This window comes from Symphalangus syndactylus, chromosome 6 (genome assembly GCF_028878055.3).
Source record: "Symphalangus syndactylus isolate Jambi chromosome 6, NHGRI_mSymSyn1-v2.1_pri, whole genome shotgun sequence".
In the NCBI taxonomy this organism is placed as follows: domain Eukaryota; kingdom Metazoa; phylum Chordata; class Mammalia; order Primates; family Hylobatidae; genus Symphalangus; species Symphalangus syndactylus.
In genome coordinates, this window is record NC_072428.2 from 122909002 (window position 1) to 122926442 (window position 17441).

The 17441-nt window shown below is 37.8% G+C and overlaps 1 protein-coding gene across 3 annotated transcripts in view; it reads right to left on the minus strand.

Moving 5' to 3' along the window:
• The window catches only part of CHCHD3 (coiled-coil-helix-coiled-coil-helix domain containing 3), a 298664-nt gene that overhangs the window by 184154 nt on the left and 97069 nt on the right, over positions 1 to 17441 (minus strand). For 2 of the 3 annotated variants that reach the window (XM_055284058.2, XM_055284057.2), the window contains exon 4: positions 6080 to 6197. In XM_055284058.2, the coding sequence (XP_055140033.1) occupies positions 6080 to 6197 (118 nt within the window). Of the gene's footprint in view, positions 1 to 3150; positions 4928 to 6079; positions 6198 to 17441 lie in introns of those variants that run through there. The other variant, XM_055284059.2, reaches the window with a different exon arrangement.

Sequence of the window (17441 nt, forward strand, 5' to 3'; positions counted from 1 at the left end):
ACAGTATAAGGTTTTACAAATTCAAAAATTATAGCTTAAGTTGGGACAAAATATACAAGGCAAGAATAAACCTTCCCCACAAATCTGACACTTAACTGCAGACTCTGAAGAAAAGCAACCAGATCTAATTCATCTTAGCATCCATGGCAAATAGTGCCTAGTACACAGTAGGTGTTTAATAAATATGTGACGAAGGACAATGCAGAAAGGGACAAAAATACCTAATAATCTGACTAATGTTCTTGCCCAGAGCTGAACAAACAACTGGTGCAGTACCTGAGGCCAGGACCCTCCTCAATGCTACACTGAAGTCAGACTTCACGCTATGCTTAGCCCAGGACATTTTTTACATTGATTGCTAATTTTGTATTTCAAATGATATGAAGTTGCTGATACTAGAAACCTTGCTTGTAGTTAGGCTTGACGTTTCTCTCAACCCTTCAAACCTAAAATCCTAGTAATACTACCTCCCAAATAGTTCCAACTCCTCTTTTCTCTGCATCCCTGCTACCATGCCCTAATTTGGGTACCACCTGTTCTCACCTGGATTAACACAGGGCTTTCTAACCGGTCTCTGGGCTTTCAGCCATTTCCTCCTCTGCTCTTCCCTTCATACTTCATTAGAGTGTAAGCTAAAAATCAAACCCTAAGCCCCATGACTGACTAAATGGACCCCCTCTTGGCCAAGGGGACCTCAGAGAAACTTAAAAACTGAGGTCTCGACCATAAAGGGATAGGAGGTTGGACATGTCTCTTTATACACCCTCTCTTTTACAGTTTAGACACAACCATTGACCAGCATTAACGTTAAAATAGAGACCACAAGACTGACAAAGCAGGTTTTTTGCGGCAATCAGGTACCAATTATAAACAGGACCTAGGGCCAGGCCAGGCAAGGGTTAAGTCGTGAACCCCCCTGCACACACACACACACACACACACACACACACACACACACACTTAAAGAATAGACTCTGTTCTAACTGCTACAAGGATTCCCATTCAGCAACTTCTAGTAGTGTCCCCCTACCCCCATGTTTCCATGCTTTTGCCTGCAATACCTGAGGCTGTTTCATCCCACCCCTCAACCTTGGGAGCAAATCCTACTCATACTTCAAGAGTCAGCTCAGGGGTCCTTTCCCCAGAAATTCTTTTCTATTCTTCCCCATTTCCTCTCCTCCTATTTCCAGGGCTTCAGTAGATGCAATGAGTCATTTATTCAATCAACAAATATTTATTGACTGCTTACTGTTTGCTCAGCACTGGCATATATTAGGCACTCAATTATGTGTTGAATAAATAAACGCAAACATAGCAATTAGTTAAAAGAAAGACAAAGTCCTGGCTTTCCCAAAAGTGAGAATCCTCACAAGACTATAAGTAGCATGGCTCTATAACAGACTGAGCATTTTTAAACATTATTTTTCATGTATCTTCTACCTTTTATTCCTCAAGGACAAGATTTTGTCTTTTATTCATAGATCATTAGTACCTAACATAGTACATTTCATACAGTAAGCACTCAATAAAGCATCTGTCCAAAGAGTAATGGAAGAATATTGAAGTAAATATTGCCTTAAGTAAATTTTAAGTGTTTAAATTTAAATTTTAACATTTAGATTTAAAAAGAAAAGAAAAGAAAAGAAAATACTACACAGTTCTGTGATGATAACAAGAAATATGTGGCTGGGCACGGTGGCTCACGTCTATAACCCCAACACTCTGGGAGACCAAGGCAGAAGGATCACTTGAGCCAGGAGTTCAAGATCCACAGCAAGACTCTGTCTCTACTTAAATTTTTAAAAATAATTAAAATTTAACAAATCTAACATTAAACCAGCATAATATAGTAAGACATAGAAAAGAGTGAGTCAAAATTTTAACTGGCATTTTAAAAAGAAAATAATAACTGCAAAGTCAAAAAAAACCAACTCACTACTCTTCAATTTCAGAAAAGAATCTAATGACAGCAAATACTAGATCACATATATAAGATCTTTACAATACACATATCAAGTTGCATTAACTTTACAAATTCCCTGGTCCTATCTTTCTAGTCAGTCTTCATTCTCTACAGAGGTGCTTTCCTGCTCCCAAGAAGCATATTTTGAATGTGAGTTGCTTTTAACATTTTCATGCAGGTAAAATCATTATCAGTGGACTGCCTCTTCCAAAGCCTCGGGATATCAAGTCAACTGATTAAATGCTGGCATCACTCAGTGCTGAGTAGAGGAAGGGGCTGGTATACTCTTCCAGAATCTAGAGTGGGATTAACAGCTTCCCCAGCTAAAGCAATTCTTCCAAAGGGGAAAGTTTTGATCTGATCCTATTTTAAAACTTCAACAACAATGCCATCATGACTTTGCCCTTCAGAGAGCTTCAATAAAGCTAGCTGCTAAAACAACTGTGGGAAGAAAAAACCTGGACTCACATCCAAGGAGACAGAAACCTAAATGTCAGCTGTTAGTGAGCCAGAAAGATGTGGGGCGTGTAGGGTAAGGGTAAGGGGTGGGAATCGTTTTATTTCACAGTCCCAACATCACATCAGCTCCCGTGCTTTCACCCTCGTTCTCCTGAAAGACAACTTTTTAATTACTTCACATGTGTGAAACACAATCTTTACTTTCCTGCAGGCTGCAACATTTGAGTTCTAAATAAAGAGGAACGAAGCAATGCTTGGCCATCACTCAAAGAGTCCCACATGTTAGAATTAAGAATGGCAGCAATAGGGGCTCTCCACACACAGCAGGAGCAATGCTAACCTTTCTGGGGTGACTCCCACATCAATTATGGGTTCTGAAGATGCCCACCTCTCCAGCTGGGGATAAAAGAACTAACATACAACAGCAGGCTTGCGATCACTGTCCACACCACACAGTACTGGTTTGGAGGGTGGTGGGATGCATAATCTGAGACCCTAAAGCATGTATAAAATATATACATATAGGGAAGGCAGAAAGAACTTTATACCTCTGAACATTAATGATAGATGACAGAATTATAATAATACTGATTTTCTTTGTAATTTTTTGTTTTCCAAATGTTCTACAATATTCTTGTATTAATTTAGTAATTAGTAGAAAACTCAGTGAAACACAACCATTAAAATGTGACCACACAAAAACGTATTTATCAGTATAAAAACTTTTACCACATGGCCTAAATGTTTTAATGTGAAGGTTATTGTAACAGTTATACAAAAGAGCATATACTATTATCTATGTTTGGAGAAATACAGTTATACACATAAAATCAAATGTTTCATACCAACTTAGTGGGAAGTAAAAAGGAATATAAAAACAATAAACCAAAATGTTAACAGTAACTATCTCTGAATTGTAGTACATTGAGTGATTTTAGTATCTCTTTGTATTTATTTTCTAATCTTGATCCAATGAATATGTATGTCTTCCATAATAACAAATAACAACAATAAAGGGAGAAATCTGGTAAATAAATTGGGAATTGCCCAATAACTAAATGTCACTGGCAGCCATGTTGCATGGCAGACCATGCAAATGTCTGACAACACTCTGGGAAGTGGCCATGGCAGACCATGCAAATGTCTGACAACACTCTGGGAAGGAAGGGACTCTCTCAATCAGCTGTCTTCCTGTGGCATAAATTCCACTTTTATTCCCTAAGTGCTTTGAGGGCTCTATTTAGCCAATATTACAACAGATGCTGAAATACAGGAGTTGTGAGTACTATAATTTGTCATCTATACTACACAACCAGAATCTGTAAAGAAGAGATCTACAAATCAGAATGTACGAGGCCAGTTTCTCATGCTTCACCAGCTACACAAAGCAGTAAAGACAGACAATAGACAAGATTCATTACGTAAAACAGAACAGACTGCAGATATGCTATTCCAATCAAAACACGTTGCTTAATATTTTAGTTATGTTGAGTAACAAATCTTTTGATACTTTCACATTTTTTTGTGAAATCTCTTTTTATGTCTTGCTGAGTGTGTGTATATATTTAATGAGTTTTTTGAGTTTTTGAATCTTGCCGGTCTCCATAAACTAAGAGAACAAGGCAGTATGTCCAAATTCAGGCAAAAAGAGGTAGAGAAAGAATGCTTCAAAGATAAGATTCAAAAGAGTAAAAGCTGGGAGACAAAGAGAAATGCCAACCAAGGTATTCGGCTGCCCGCTGGAAACTAAGAGTTTTGCTCTCGTACCTTTCTCAAACATGAGCACTATTAACCTCCTCCACTACATCCTTAGCTTCCAAATTTGGAGACTTTAATATACATAGAAATGACCTTTCAACCCACTGACCTGACATTTTTTCAGCTTCCTCAAAAAATCCTTCAGCTTAGATGTACAACAAATTTAATTTTCAGTTGAGTTATTCAAAACTTATTGTCTTTAATTCTGAAATTATTCCCCTTTCACAATGACTGACTTTGCCTCCACCTCTCTTATTCCCTTTGTTCCACTCAATATATGTACTGTTCTCAGGGCAGCTGCCAGTCAGTCCACTGACATTTCTTTCTTGGTCTACCACCTCTATTCTGGCTTCACTATTTGCCCATGCAACCTGGACCCCAGATTTGTCACTGAAGAAACTGATTCATTAGGCATGGACTTCCTTTCATGTTCTCTGTTTGCAGCTGGTCATGGGTTGGTCTTTCAGAGAAGTGACTAAGGTAAAGAATGGGAGAGACTAGAAATTGGCCTTCTTCTTAGAAAGTTTTATTGTTTCCCAATTGCCTATTGAACTAGGAAAATCCCCCTCACTCTTGCATTCAAAGTTCTCCATTCCGTGGTCCCATTTTCCCTGTCCAGGGAGTTCCCAACTGTGGTCCAATGAGGACTAAAGGTTCTGAGGAGTAACATCTGGGTTTCTAGGAAGGCTGAAGTGGAGGCTAAGCAGTCAACACTCCAGGTTTCACCCAGAGCAGCTCCACTTTTATCTATCAAATAACAATAAGAAATTGCTTAATAAATTATGTTGAATACAAAAGACAGAATATTATTCAGCCATTAAAAACTACATTTCAGAAAAATGTTCAGTGACATAGGAAAATGTTCATGAGGCTTAACATCATCTATAGCATTATCTAAATGCTTCAATATGTTAAAAAGCCTAGGAAAAAATAATCTTGAGGAAAACACACACTGGTGTAAACCATGGTTATATCAGAAAGACAGATTGATGGGTGTCTTTTAAACCTTCTTCTGTCTGTTAGTAATACTTTTAAAGACAACAACAACAAAAACATGTCTATGTAATCTTTTAAAAGATTAAAAAATATTTTCTTTAAAAAAAAATTATCTTAGAAAAGACTGTTCCCTAAGGCCCTGGCTCTACATTTTCTCTTCCCTAAACCCCAGGGAGTGATTGATCAAACCTTACTCACCTTTGCCAGAGTCTTCCAGAGTAACATCTGGTAGTTGCCAGCCGCGAGAGAAAGAAGCCTAGATTGCTGACCCCTGAGGTTTCAAAGACAATAAAACCAAAGGCAACAGAGAAAAAAAGAAGACAGGCCGGGCTCGGTGGCTCACGCCTGTAATCCCAGCACTTTGGGAAGCCGAGGCGGGTGGATCACGTGGTCAGGAGTTCAAGACCAGCCTGGCCAAGATAGTGAAACCCCGTCTCTACTAAAAATACAAAAATTAGCTGGGCACGATGGCAGGCGCCTATAATCTCAGCTACTTGCGAGGATGAGGCTGCAGAGTCACTTGAACCCCAGAGGCGGAGGTTGCAGTGAGCTGAGATCGCACCACTGCACTCTAGCCTAGGCGACAGAGCAAGACTCTGCCTCAAAAAAAAAAAAAAGGAAAGAAAGAAAAAGAAAAAAAAGCAGACAACAATCCTTCAGGTGTGAAACATGTACATATGTCTGCATGTTGGTCTTTACTTCAATACTTCCAGAGTTACCTGCCTTTAAAGTCCTTGATGGTTAAACTGTAAGCTACTTATAAAAGGCAAAAATCAAATCTGAGCAAAGAGAACATGAATAATATTATCAACAGTAAAAGCTGGCACAGAGTACTTAGCTCTTCCCCAACATCAGAGATTTCCTTGCATGCAAGAAAATTTCTCCTACATTTTTAATACTCACCAGGTGCTTTGCCTTAGCGCGTTCCTCCTCGCTAGATATCCTCTCCCGAAGGATGGCTCTGGTTAACTGCTCATTGGCAGCAGCCCTCTCTCGGTCCAGCTCTTTGGCTTGCTTTAGTCTAAAATGACAAGAATTGTCTAAGTTAGAAAAAATATTTTATTAGTTGACATTATTTTCTATCAAATGAAATAATTTAAAAATAGAAACACATAGCCAAAAGGGTCAACAGCTGAAATCAGCTTGGCCCATAATCTATCAAAAAAGCAGGTATAGAAGTAAATCCCCATGCAGCCTCCACCCAAGCATTTAAAATAACCAAATTCAAATACATGAAGAAGCTTATTAATTTAGCTGCCAAATATAACTAAGTTTTACAAAGTTCTTCTTATGTAAAACTAAAATCTGCCCACCAAAAAAATTCCATCCCTGGTGCTTCCATTTGGCCTCTGAAAATTTAAGAAATTAACAAACCATCTAGGCCAGGCACGGTGGCAGCTCACGCCTGTAATCCCAACACTTTGGGAGGCCAAGGCGAGTGGACCACTTGAGGTCAGGAGTTCGAGACCAGCCTGACCAACATGGTGAAACCCCATCTCTACTAAAAATACAAAACTTCGCTGGGCGTAGTGGTACGTGCCTGTAATCCCAGCTACCTGGGAGGCTGAGGCAGGAGAACTGCTTGCGCCTGGGAGGTAGAGGATGCAGTGAGCTGAGATCATGCCACTGCATTCTAGCCTGGGCAACAGAGACTCCGTTTCAAAAAAAAAGCCATCTACATGACAAATATTTGAAGGTAACCATCATCTCTTTCTCCAAACTTCTCAACTCGTCCATTTGCTGAATGCACACCAGGCACTGTGCTAGGCATTGAGGACACAGCAATAAACAAGATGGACAGGTCACTGTCATTGTGGATGTTACAGCACAGCAGAGAAGCCAGACATTATGGAACTAATGAGGACATCTTTCCTCCCAGTAAATTACCCCTATTTTCCAACAATCCTCATATGCAAATATGACCACACCTTTCAACTGCAGGGCTCCTCACTTCTGGAATGACTCCAATCTATCTGTTAGCTCCAAACTAAACCTAATCCTCCAGACATGCTCTAGCAAACTAAGACAGGAGAATCTTACTTCCCTGGATCTGTATACAATACTAATTCTATTTTGAAGCATAAGATTGCATTAGATTTCTCAGTAGCCTCATCACACAATTAGATCATATTAAGTTACAACCCATTAAAACCCCTCATTGTACATGATAAAGATAAATTACTTTGGCACTGATTTTTGCCATAGTGCCTGGCACATAGAAGCATTCAGTAATCACTGAATCACTGAAGATTTCAGTCTAATCTCATGGACAAAGATTTTCTGACTGCCTTTTCTTCTTTGAGAGAATAACCCTACTATACCGTCATATCCCTGAAGGTATAAGCTATGCTTTAAAAAGGAAAAGTAAAATTGTTATGTTGGTGTAAGTGAAATTCTGAGTGAAATTTACTTTATACGTGTGAATGAGCATCAAATTCTACTCAGTACTAGCCTATCAAATTTTAGTTTTAAAAAGATTTTTGAAAAAAACTAGAGATAAAATTTTGTGTTACTATTTTTAAATTGCTACATCATCCTGATACTCTGGAATTCTCAGAAATCAACTACAACAGAAAAAAAAAAGTCACCTTGTGAGATATATTCCAAAGTTATCATTCTTTTCCCCTAAAAATCAAAGCTGTGTAGTTTTGTGTCTTAAATAAAAAAAGAGGACTAGAAACAAGTTCAAATCTGTATTTCGAAATTCTCTGATGCAAAAGTAACCTTTGGGAAACTTCCTAAGCAATAAGCACAATGACACTCATACAAACCAAATTTCTCTAAATTATTTCACAAGGACCATACAATAAATTCAGCAACATCAATGATATCAACACATTAACACCACTGGATAGGTGTAATTCTAAGAGAACAGCAATAATTAGAAGTCACACCACTTCCCTAGAATGGCAGTTCTAATAGTACAGTCCACAAACCAGCTGCAGTAGCATCAACTGGGAGTCTGTTAGAAATGCAGCTTCTCTGATACCACCCCACACTTGCTGAATCAGAAACTCTAGGGATAGTGCCTAGCAAACTGTCTTTTCATAAGCCCTCCAGAATTCTGATGCATGCTAAAGTTTAAGACCACAGCCCTTAATTACCAAAATACACTTGTACTCAAATAAATCCTGGAGATAAATGAAAGTAACATCAAAAATGAAGTGGTCCCCATGAGAATATTGTGCAAATAACTGCTGAGGTTATCATATCAGATCACAACACTGTATTTAAAGCATTTTTATGGACATCTTACCCCTAAGTAAAAACGCATTACCTATTTTTACTAGTGAGGTGAAAACTAAAATAAAATAATAAAATTACTATCATCTATGGATCAACTACTAAGCACTGTGCTAGGCACTTTACAAACATATATAAAATGTTTATTAAAATGCTATTATTAGTTCATGAACATAAAATGAATTCTGTACAACTGAATTATCATATCTACCACATTTAGTGTATCTAATTTTAAAGTACTGTTTAACAATTACTACTTTTTTTTTCCATTTTAGTTTACTTATGTATAGCTTAGATTTTAATTACATATGGAGTTCTACATGGCTCAACTTTAAGAAATACAGGATCATAAGGATTTTGGCAAGTTAATGAAAAAGAAGCAAAACATGAGCACAAAAGCCTTCAATGTGATAATAAAAATAAACATATTTAGCTTGCCATGACTGGTACAGATATGCAAACTCTGGGTCCAAATCAAAGCTCTATGCTTCCTATCTGAATAAGTACTTTATTTAACCTCTGGTGAGTCCTGTTATTCTCATGGGTGAAATGAAATAGTGTAATATCTACCTTACAGGGTTCTATATAAACAAGGCACTTAGCACAATGCCCATAACATAATATACACTCAATAAATGTTAGGTAAGTAGCAGTAATAATAACAGTACCCACTATGCAGGTAGGAATACAGAGAAACCAGTGATTTTCCAAAATGAAGAAGACAATCTCCAAATTCACTAACTACAATGTTGTCTCCATCATCTTTTCCAATTTTTCACCAATAAGTTCTGCTTCATTTTTATGATCTCTAAGGACTTCTAAGATCACAAATTGACTCTACTAACTCCAGCAGCTCGACCCTTTCACAAGCTGCTTCCTTTCCCTCTTGTCCATAGCTCCATAAGGACAAGGATTTGCCCTATTTTTGTTCACTGCTATATCTCCCGTACTTATAAAAGTGCCTGCCACATACTAAGCACACAAGAAAAAGCTGTTGATGTATGCATGTGTGAATGAATGAATGAATGAATAAATAAATGGCATATTTCCAACTACAAACAAAACAAGGAAAACAAACTGCAAAAGAACAGAAGGCGATGGTATATTAGAAATAACTAGCGAGACAAACTGTATCCTCCAAGGGCCTAGCCACCATGTTAGATGTGGCACATCTGTGATATACTGAAGGCTATGGTATATAAGAAACAACTAGAGAGGCAAACTGTATCCTCCAAGGGCCTAGCCACCATGTTAGATGTGGCACATCTGTGACATACTGAAGGCTATGGTATATAAGAAACAACTAGAGAGGCAAACTGTATCCTCCAAGGGCCTAGCCACCATGTTAGATATGGCACATCTGTGATATAATCCCAGGCTACATTAAATAGCCTACAACAGGAGGTGCCACAACGGTCCAGAGCCCCTCCAACATAAACACCTATCTACATTTGACACCTGGATTGAAAGAGGATTGGCAGTGGTGCAAACTGACTAAAAAGATTATTATTTTCCTTTCTTAATAAATTCTTATACTTTCACTCATCCTTACAAATAGAACTGCACAAATTCTCAAATGTTTTTAAAGGAATGTCTATAAATTTTAAAAAAACTTTTTTTAAGGTCCATACAGTGACTGTTTAAGAAACCAAATTTTTTGTCATCAGGGAGTTTGGTAGTAGGACTCTGAACAAATTCTCATTTCCTATCAACAACTTAGCTGTACAATCTAATAAGCCTCAGTTTCCTCAGGTTTAAAATTTGAAGGTTGAACTACTATATAATCTTATGGTTCCTTGCATATAAACATTCTAAAAAGTCTATGCCTTAAACATATTATTCCTCATTCCATAAAAAATCTTGAAAAAGGTGGTGGCAGGAGATAAATGAAACAGAGGGGCATTATATTATCTCCCAGGTTGATATTGTTATAATCTCTACTCGATGGGCACATATACTTCTACTGTAATCCTGAGATTTCTCACTCCAGTACTCAACAAAAACTACACACTGGAATTCATAAATTTATTCAGTATATAATTACCTGGTGAAAGGGACTACTCTGTTTACTGAGAATGAGGTAGTGAGCAAGAGACTCAGTCCCCACTTTCATAAGCCATGATTACAAATAACAGATGCATTATTTTTAAAAAGTTAGGTAGGTGTCTATGACACTGCATGGGTGGGACTGATATTTAACTTGGGCTCTACAGGACATTAACTGAGCAACATGGGGAAGGAGAAAGTGTCTTAGGCAGAGGAAACATCAGTTGGGTCCAGAAGCACCAAGAAAGGATTTCCTTCAGTTAGATTCCTGTGACACCCTTAGAAAGGTCTCTGAGGCTTGAAATCACCTCTGCAAAGAATTTTACTTGCTTTCAGATTCTTTGGGAGGACAGAGTTTCAATGGTATACTGACTGAGGTTCAGTTTTGACCAGTGCCCAAAGATGAGAAGCTTCTAAGTTGTACCATTTCCCATTTAAAAGCAATAGATTTGAAGCTTTAAAATTGTACCATTCTCCATTTTCCCAACCCTCCCCTCCAAAATATTGCATGGCAATTATTTTCTTCTAAGTTTCCTCTTTGAACGGTTCCTGTAAATTCTTTACTGAGCCAAAACCACTTTGCAAAGAAAAATTGCTTATGTTTTCAGAAACCCCCAATTCTTTTCAAAGCTTCCTCTCTGGCCCCTCGGTTTTATATCGCATGGAGCTATACTATTTAACGGCCATCTGCAAAAGGTAGATGAGTCGTCAACCAATTTTTCTCTTTTTGAACCAAATGAGACAGCCCTGCCATCTGGGCCTCTCTGAATACTACTGCCCAGATAGTGGAGCTATAAAATCAGAAGCCATGTTGTTTTGAGAACACTTCACTAAGGAGAGAAGACCGAGGCTCTCACTGACCAAGGGAAGGCAGGACTTTATATGTAAAGGCAGGAGATAAAATAAGTCTCTCATTATTAACCTGGGTTTCCAAAGATTTAAGAAGTATCTCAAAACAAAACTAAACATGCCAAGTATCTTAGAGAATACATTCTTTTTTTATTTATTGGCATTTCCCACTTAATATTTTAGATCTCCTGCTCTAATATATTCTACATTAAGCCCCTGATTTAAGTTTCATTTAAATTTCTTTCTTTTAAATACATATCTCTCCTCATTTAAATTCTCTAGAGTTTCAAGCAAAGAAGTAGGAGTTTAGTGTAAACTTTTCTTGTTTGCATTAAGTAATTGGATAGCTTGCCTAAGCTTAATGAAACAAATACCAGTCAGTGCTGCCCTTAGACCTCAAGCCCTAGCAACTTAGCCCTTTTCCTCAGTATATTGTCAATCAGGCGAGGGACTTAAGGTACACCAACAAAATGAATTCCTAAAAGCCAGCCAAATCTCCTATAATGAATATTATTACATGTCCTTTTAAAGGGGAAAAAAATTAACTACTTATAAAACATTCAACTTTCATGGACAGCTGGTATAAAATCTAGTTCTCTATATTTCAGTCCCGGGGTAAAAACTAGCCAGTTTGACTTTACTCCAAAGAACCTCAAGTTTTTAAGAAAGTAGATAATTGTGATTGACAGGCAGTTGTAAATAATGCAGAAAGATTCCATGTTCCCTTTACTTAATTTTCCCCAATGGTCACATCTTATGAAACTACAATATTTTACAGTGCAATATTACAACCAGAATATTGACATTGAAATAGTCCAGATACAGAACATTTCCATCACTACAAGGATCCCTCATGTACCCCTTTTATAACCACCACCATCCTCACTAATCTCATCTCCACTTCTATAGTTTTTATAATTTCAAGAATATTATATAAATAGAACCATACAGTATGTAAACCTTTGAGTTGGCTTTTTCCACTTAGCATCATTCTCTGAAGATTTATCCAGATTGTTATTGATATCTATCAATTGTTATTAATAGTTTGTTCCTTTTCATTGCTGAGTAGAATTCCATTGTGTAGATGTACCATAGTGTGTTTAACCATTCACCTGCTGAAAGACATCTGAGTTGTTTGAAATTTTGTGCTGTTACAAATAAAGCTGCTTATAAACATTGCGTGCAAATTTTTGTGCACATGTAAGTTTCATTTCCCTGGGGTAAGTGCCCAGGAATGCAGTTGTTGAGTTGTATGGTGGTCGTGTGTTTAGTTTTTTAAGAAACTGCCAAGCAATTATCTCAAAATAAAAAAATGCAGTGGAAACATAGACTACATGAGGATATATACGATAATTGCAACTATGTAAAAATATGGACACAGTAGGGAAAGAGCACACAAAACTGAAAATTCCTTGGAGTATAATTATAGAGAATTTAGTTTCCTAAAATTTAAAACCATTATTCTTTCACTGTGTCTTTTATAATTTGTGTAAGGTCTTTGGGACAGCATTGTGCCAACTGTTTCAATATTTTTTACCACATGTACAAATACCAGGTTTCAATTTTTGTTGCCAGGGGGGCAAAAAGTGCACCCAACTTAATCTGTCCATCAATGAGTCATAGAAAATCTCTAAGCCTTAGTTTCTTTGGAAGATCAATAACATCTCTTCCATCTGCCTCACCGCATTGTTAAATGAGGCTCAAAATGGTAAGGTGCTTCCAATCTGAAAAGCCATTGTAAAACCAATGTAGTATGCAATTGCAAAGTGGTCCCCCATTTTAGATAGCCAATGTGCAGAGTTTTATCAACTAAAATTGACTGAAGCAAGGAATTAAATTTATCTAGTGTTACAGGCTGAAAAAAAAGAAAGTAGAAAGAGAATTTTAAAGATAACTTTAGCAAGGCATTAACATACCGAACTTCATTCACCTCCATAAGGGAGGCAATACTAGCTCTAGTTTTTTTTGTTTTTTGTTTTTTTGAAACATGGTCTTGCTCTGTTGCCCAGGCTGGAGCGCAGTGGCATGATCTTGGCTCACTGCAACCTCTGCCTCCCAGGCTCAAGCAATCCTCTCGCCTTAGCCTCCCAAGCAGTTGGGACCACAGGTGCATGCCATCAAGCCTAGCTGATTTTTGGGGCTTTTTTTTGTGGAGACGAGGTTTCAGCATGTTGTCCAGGCTGGTCTTGAACTGGGCTCAAGTGATCTGCTCACCTCAGCCTCCCAAAGTGCTAAGATTACAAGCACAAGTCACCATGCCAGCTACTATCTCCATTTTTAACATGAGAAAAACTGAGAAGTACAACAGAGGTGTGAAAGATGGTGATCTGACTTCCAAAGCCATGCTTCTTAAACACCCTAAAGAGTAAACTTTCCTATAGGAATTAATTTCCATTACATTACTCACCTTTGCGGTCACGTAAGGACAGTTTTTAAATCTTACATTATTCACAGTTATTTTAAAATAGGCTCTTTTAAAATTTATTTATACTACACTAAGTCAGAGTTTGCCAGAGTCTAAATTATTACCACCCCTTTCCCAAAGTGGTTTGTCTTTCAATGGCCCTAAATGTTTTTCTGAATTTGGATACTGCTCACTTGGCCATTCACAAATACTCAAGATTTATCTTCATGTAGGTTGACACATAAGTAATTCTATACAATTCTAGCTTAGAAAATTACTTTATAATTTAATATATAAGGCCATTACACTATGGAGAGAAAGTTGATAAGAACTTCAGATAATGGGTAAGAATAAATGGGAAACGGAGATTGCTAGAGATAAAGTGATTTGACTAAACGACTTATCTAAAGTTGAACCATGACCATTATACATAGGCAATATCTACGAGATACTGCAACGCACTTGATGCAGAAGGACTGTTTCAAACACTGAAAGAGAAAAATGAGTGACCACAACCTCAAAGGTCATTTTAATGCTAACAATGAATTTTATTTTAATGCATCATATTTTGTCAGAACCTGCTGAACCAGCATTCAAGATACTGTTTACCATCCATTTTTAAACAGAAGAGCTGAGCTGGGTAATTCAATGAAGTAATTATTAGACTATTAAAAATCATGACAAAACAAGTATACAGTTTTTGATTAATAAGACTTGACAAAAATAAGGGAACAGAGAAGCTTAACACTTCTCAGCTCAAATTGTTTCAAATCCTGGAAGAAAATATATGTGGATTGAGATTCCAAAATAAATACATAAACATGAATATGGCATCTTAATTTTTCTTTTTTTTTGAGATGGAGTCTCACTCTGTCGCCCAGGCTAGAGTGCAGTGGTGTGATCTTGGCTCACTGCAACCTCCACCTCCGGGATTCAAGTGATTCTCCTGCCTCAGTCTCCCGAGTAGCTGGGATTACAGGCATGTGCCACCATGCCTGGCTAATTTTTGTATTTTTAGTAAAGACAAGGTTTCACCATGTTGGCCAGGCTGGTCTTGAACTCCTGACCTCAGATGATCAACCCACCTCAGCCTCCCAGATTGCTAGGATACAGGCGAAAGCCATCACACCCAGCCTAAATTCATATATAATATCTGCATGTGTGACAGAAAAAGAGTTAGCATTTATTATACTTACTTGTGCCAGGTACAACTGTAAGCATTTGACGGGTGTAACTCATTTAATCCTCACAACAACCCTATTAAATCAATTATATTTCAGATGAAAAGCTGAAGCATGGAGAAATTATGTAAAATTGAGGCTTACAGAACTTATAAGTACAGCTGAACCTTCAATAACACAGGTTTGGACTGTGTAGAACCACATATGTGCATTTTTTTTTCCAATAAATATATTGAACATTTTTTGAAGACTTGCAGCAATTTGATAAAACTCACAGATGAACCACATATCTATAAATATAAATAAATTTTTAAAGTATGTCATGAATGCATAAAATATGTTGATTCTGGTCAGTTTTATCATTCACTATCATAAAATATATACAAATTTATTATTAAAAAGTTAAAATTGGCCAGGCGCGGCAGCTCATGCCTGTAATCTCAGCACTTTGGGAGGCAAGGCGGGTGGATCACCTGAGGTCAGGAGTTCGAGACCAGCCTGGCCAACGTGGCGAAACCCTGTCTCCACTAAAAATACAAAAAATTAGCCAGGCATGGTGGTAGCGCCTGTAATCCCAGCTACTCGGGAGACTGAGGCAAGGAGAATTGCTTGAACCCGGGAGGCAGAGGTTGCAGTGAGCTGAGATCATGCCATTGCACTCTAGCCTGGGTGACAGAGCGAGACTCTATCTCAAACAAAAAGTTAAAATTTATCAAAATGTATGCACACAAACAGACTGTACATGGCACCATCTGCAGCGGACGGAAATGTAAACAGAGGTAAAGATGCAGTATTAAATCATAACTGCATAAAATTAACTACAGTACATACAGTATTGCTATAATTCAGTAGGCACCTCCTGTTGCTATTGTGGTGAGCTCAGGAGATACGAGTATCTGCTTAACACACTATGTGATGCTAATCATCGAGTGAGCAGTTAGTCTCTCCAGTAAATTGCAAGCTACAGTAAAAAGTGATCTCTTGACGTTCTCATGTATTTTTCATTGTGTTTATTGCAATACCATAACTTTGCGTCACATCATGGGACCCATACAAAGTGTCAACAGTGATGCTAGAAGTGCTCCCAAGAAGCAGAGAAAAGTCATGACATTAGAGGAAAAAAAGAGTTTAATTGCTTGGTAAGTACCATAGATTGAGGTCTGCAGCTGCAGTTTCCCGCCATTTTGAGATAAGTGAATCCAGCATAACGACCGATGTAGAAAACGAAAAGAAAATTCATGAAGCCTTCAATGCAGCTATGCCAGCAGGTGCAAAAACCCTGCATGTTTTGAGAAATACCTTTTAATCTTGTATTGAAAATACAACTTTTATGTGAGCGCTGGATTGCTAAGAAAGGCTTACCTACAGACTCTAATGCGATTTGAGGAAAAGTCGTCTCCATTATGTGACAGCGCAAAGGCGAATTTAATACCAGCAAAGGATGGTTTGATGATTTGAGAAAGAGGTTTTACTTAAAAATGTCAAGATAATAGGAGAAGCAGCTTCTGCTGACCAAGAAACAGCAAACCAGTTCCCAGATGCCATTAAGAAAATCATTGAGAAGAAAGGATAACTGCCTGAACAGATTTTTAATGCAGACAAAAGTGCCCAATCTAGAAAATAAATGGAAAGACATATATTAGTAAAGAAGAGAAGCAAGTACGAAGATTTAAGATAGGAAGGGACAGGCTATCTCTACTAGTTTTGTGCAAATGCAGTTGAGTTTATGGCACGATTGTCCTTATCTATAGAGCTGCTAACCCCTGAGCCTCGTAGGGAAAAGATAAACATCAGCTGCCAGTCTTTTGGTTGTACAAGAAGGTCTACACAATAAGAACCTATTTTCTGGATAGGTTCCTCAATGATTTGTCCTTGAAATCAGAAAATACCTTGCCAGTAAAGGACTACCCTTTAAAGTTCTTCTGATATTGGACAATGTGCCTCTAGCCACCCAGAACCCCATGAGTTCAATACTGAACACATCAAAGTGGTGACTTACCACCCCAAACAGAATGTTTTTATTTCAGCCTATAGATTAGGGGATCATAAGGACCTTTCTTCATCAGACATGATAATCTATGAAAAGGACTGTCAACACTATGGAAGAGAACCCAGACAGAGAGAACATCATGAAGTCTGAAAGGATTACATCATTGAAGATGCCACTGTTGTTACAGAAAAAGCCATGAAAGTCATCAAGCCCAAAACAACAAACTCCTCCTGGAGGAAACTGTGTCCAGATATTGCACATGATTTACAACACAGCCAACCAGGGAAATCATGAAAGAGATTGTGAATATAACCAAAAAAGGTGGGAGATGAAGGGTTTCAAGATAGACCTTGGAGAAATTCCAGAACTAACAGACACCACACCAGAGGAATTAACAGAAGATGGACAACATGATGGTGATGAGTGCTTTCGAAACAGCGCCAGACAATGAGAAGATGTAGAAGGAGCAGTGCCAGAACACAACTGACATTAGACAATCTGGCAGAAGGGTTCAGATTATCCAAGACTACAAATGACTTATTTTATGACAGG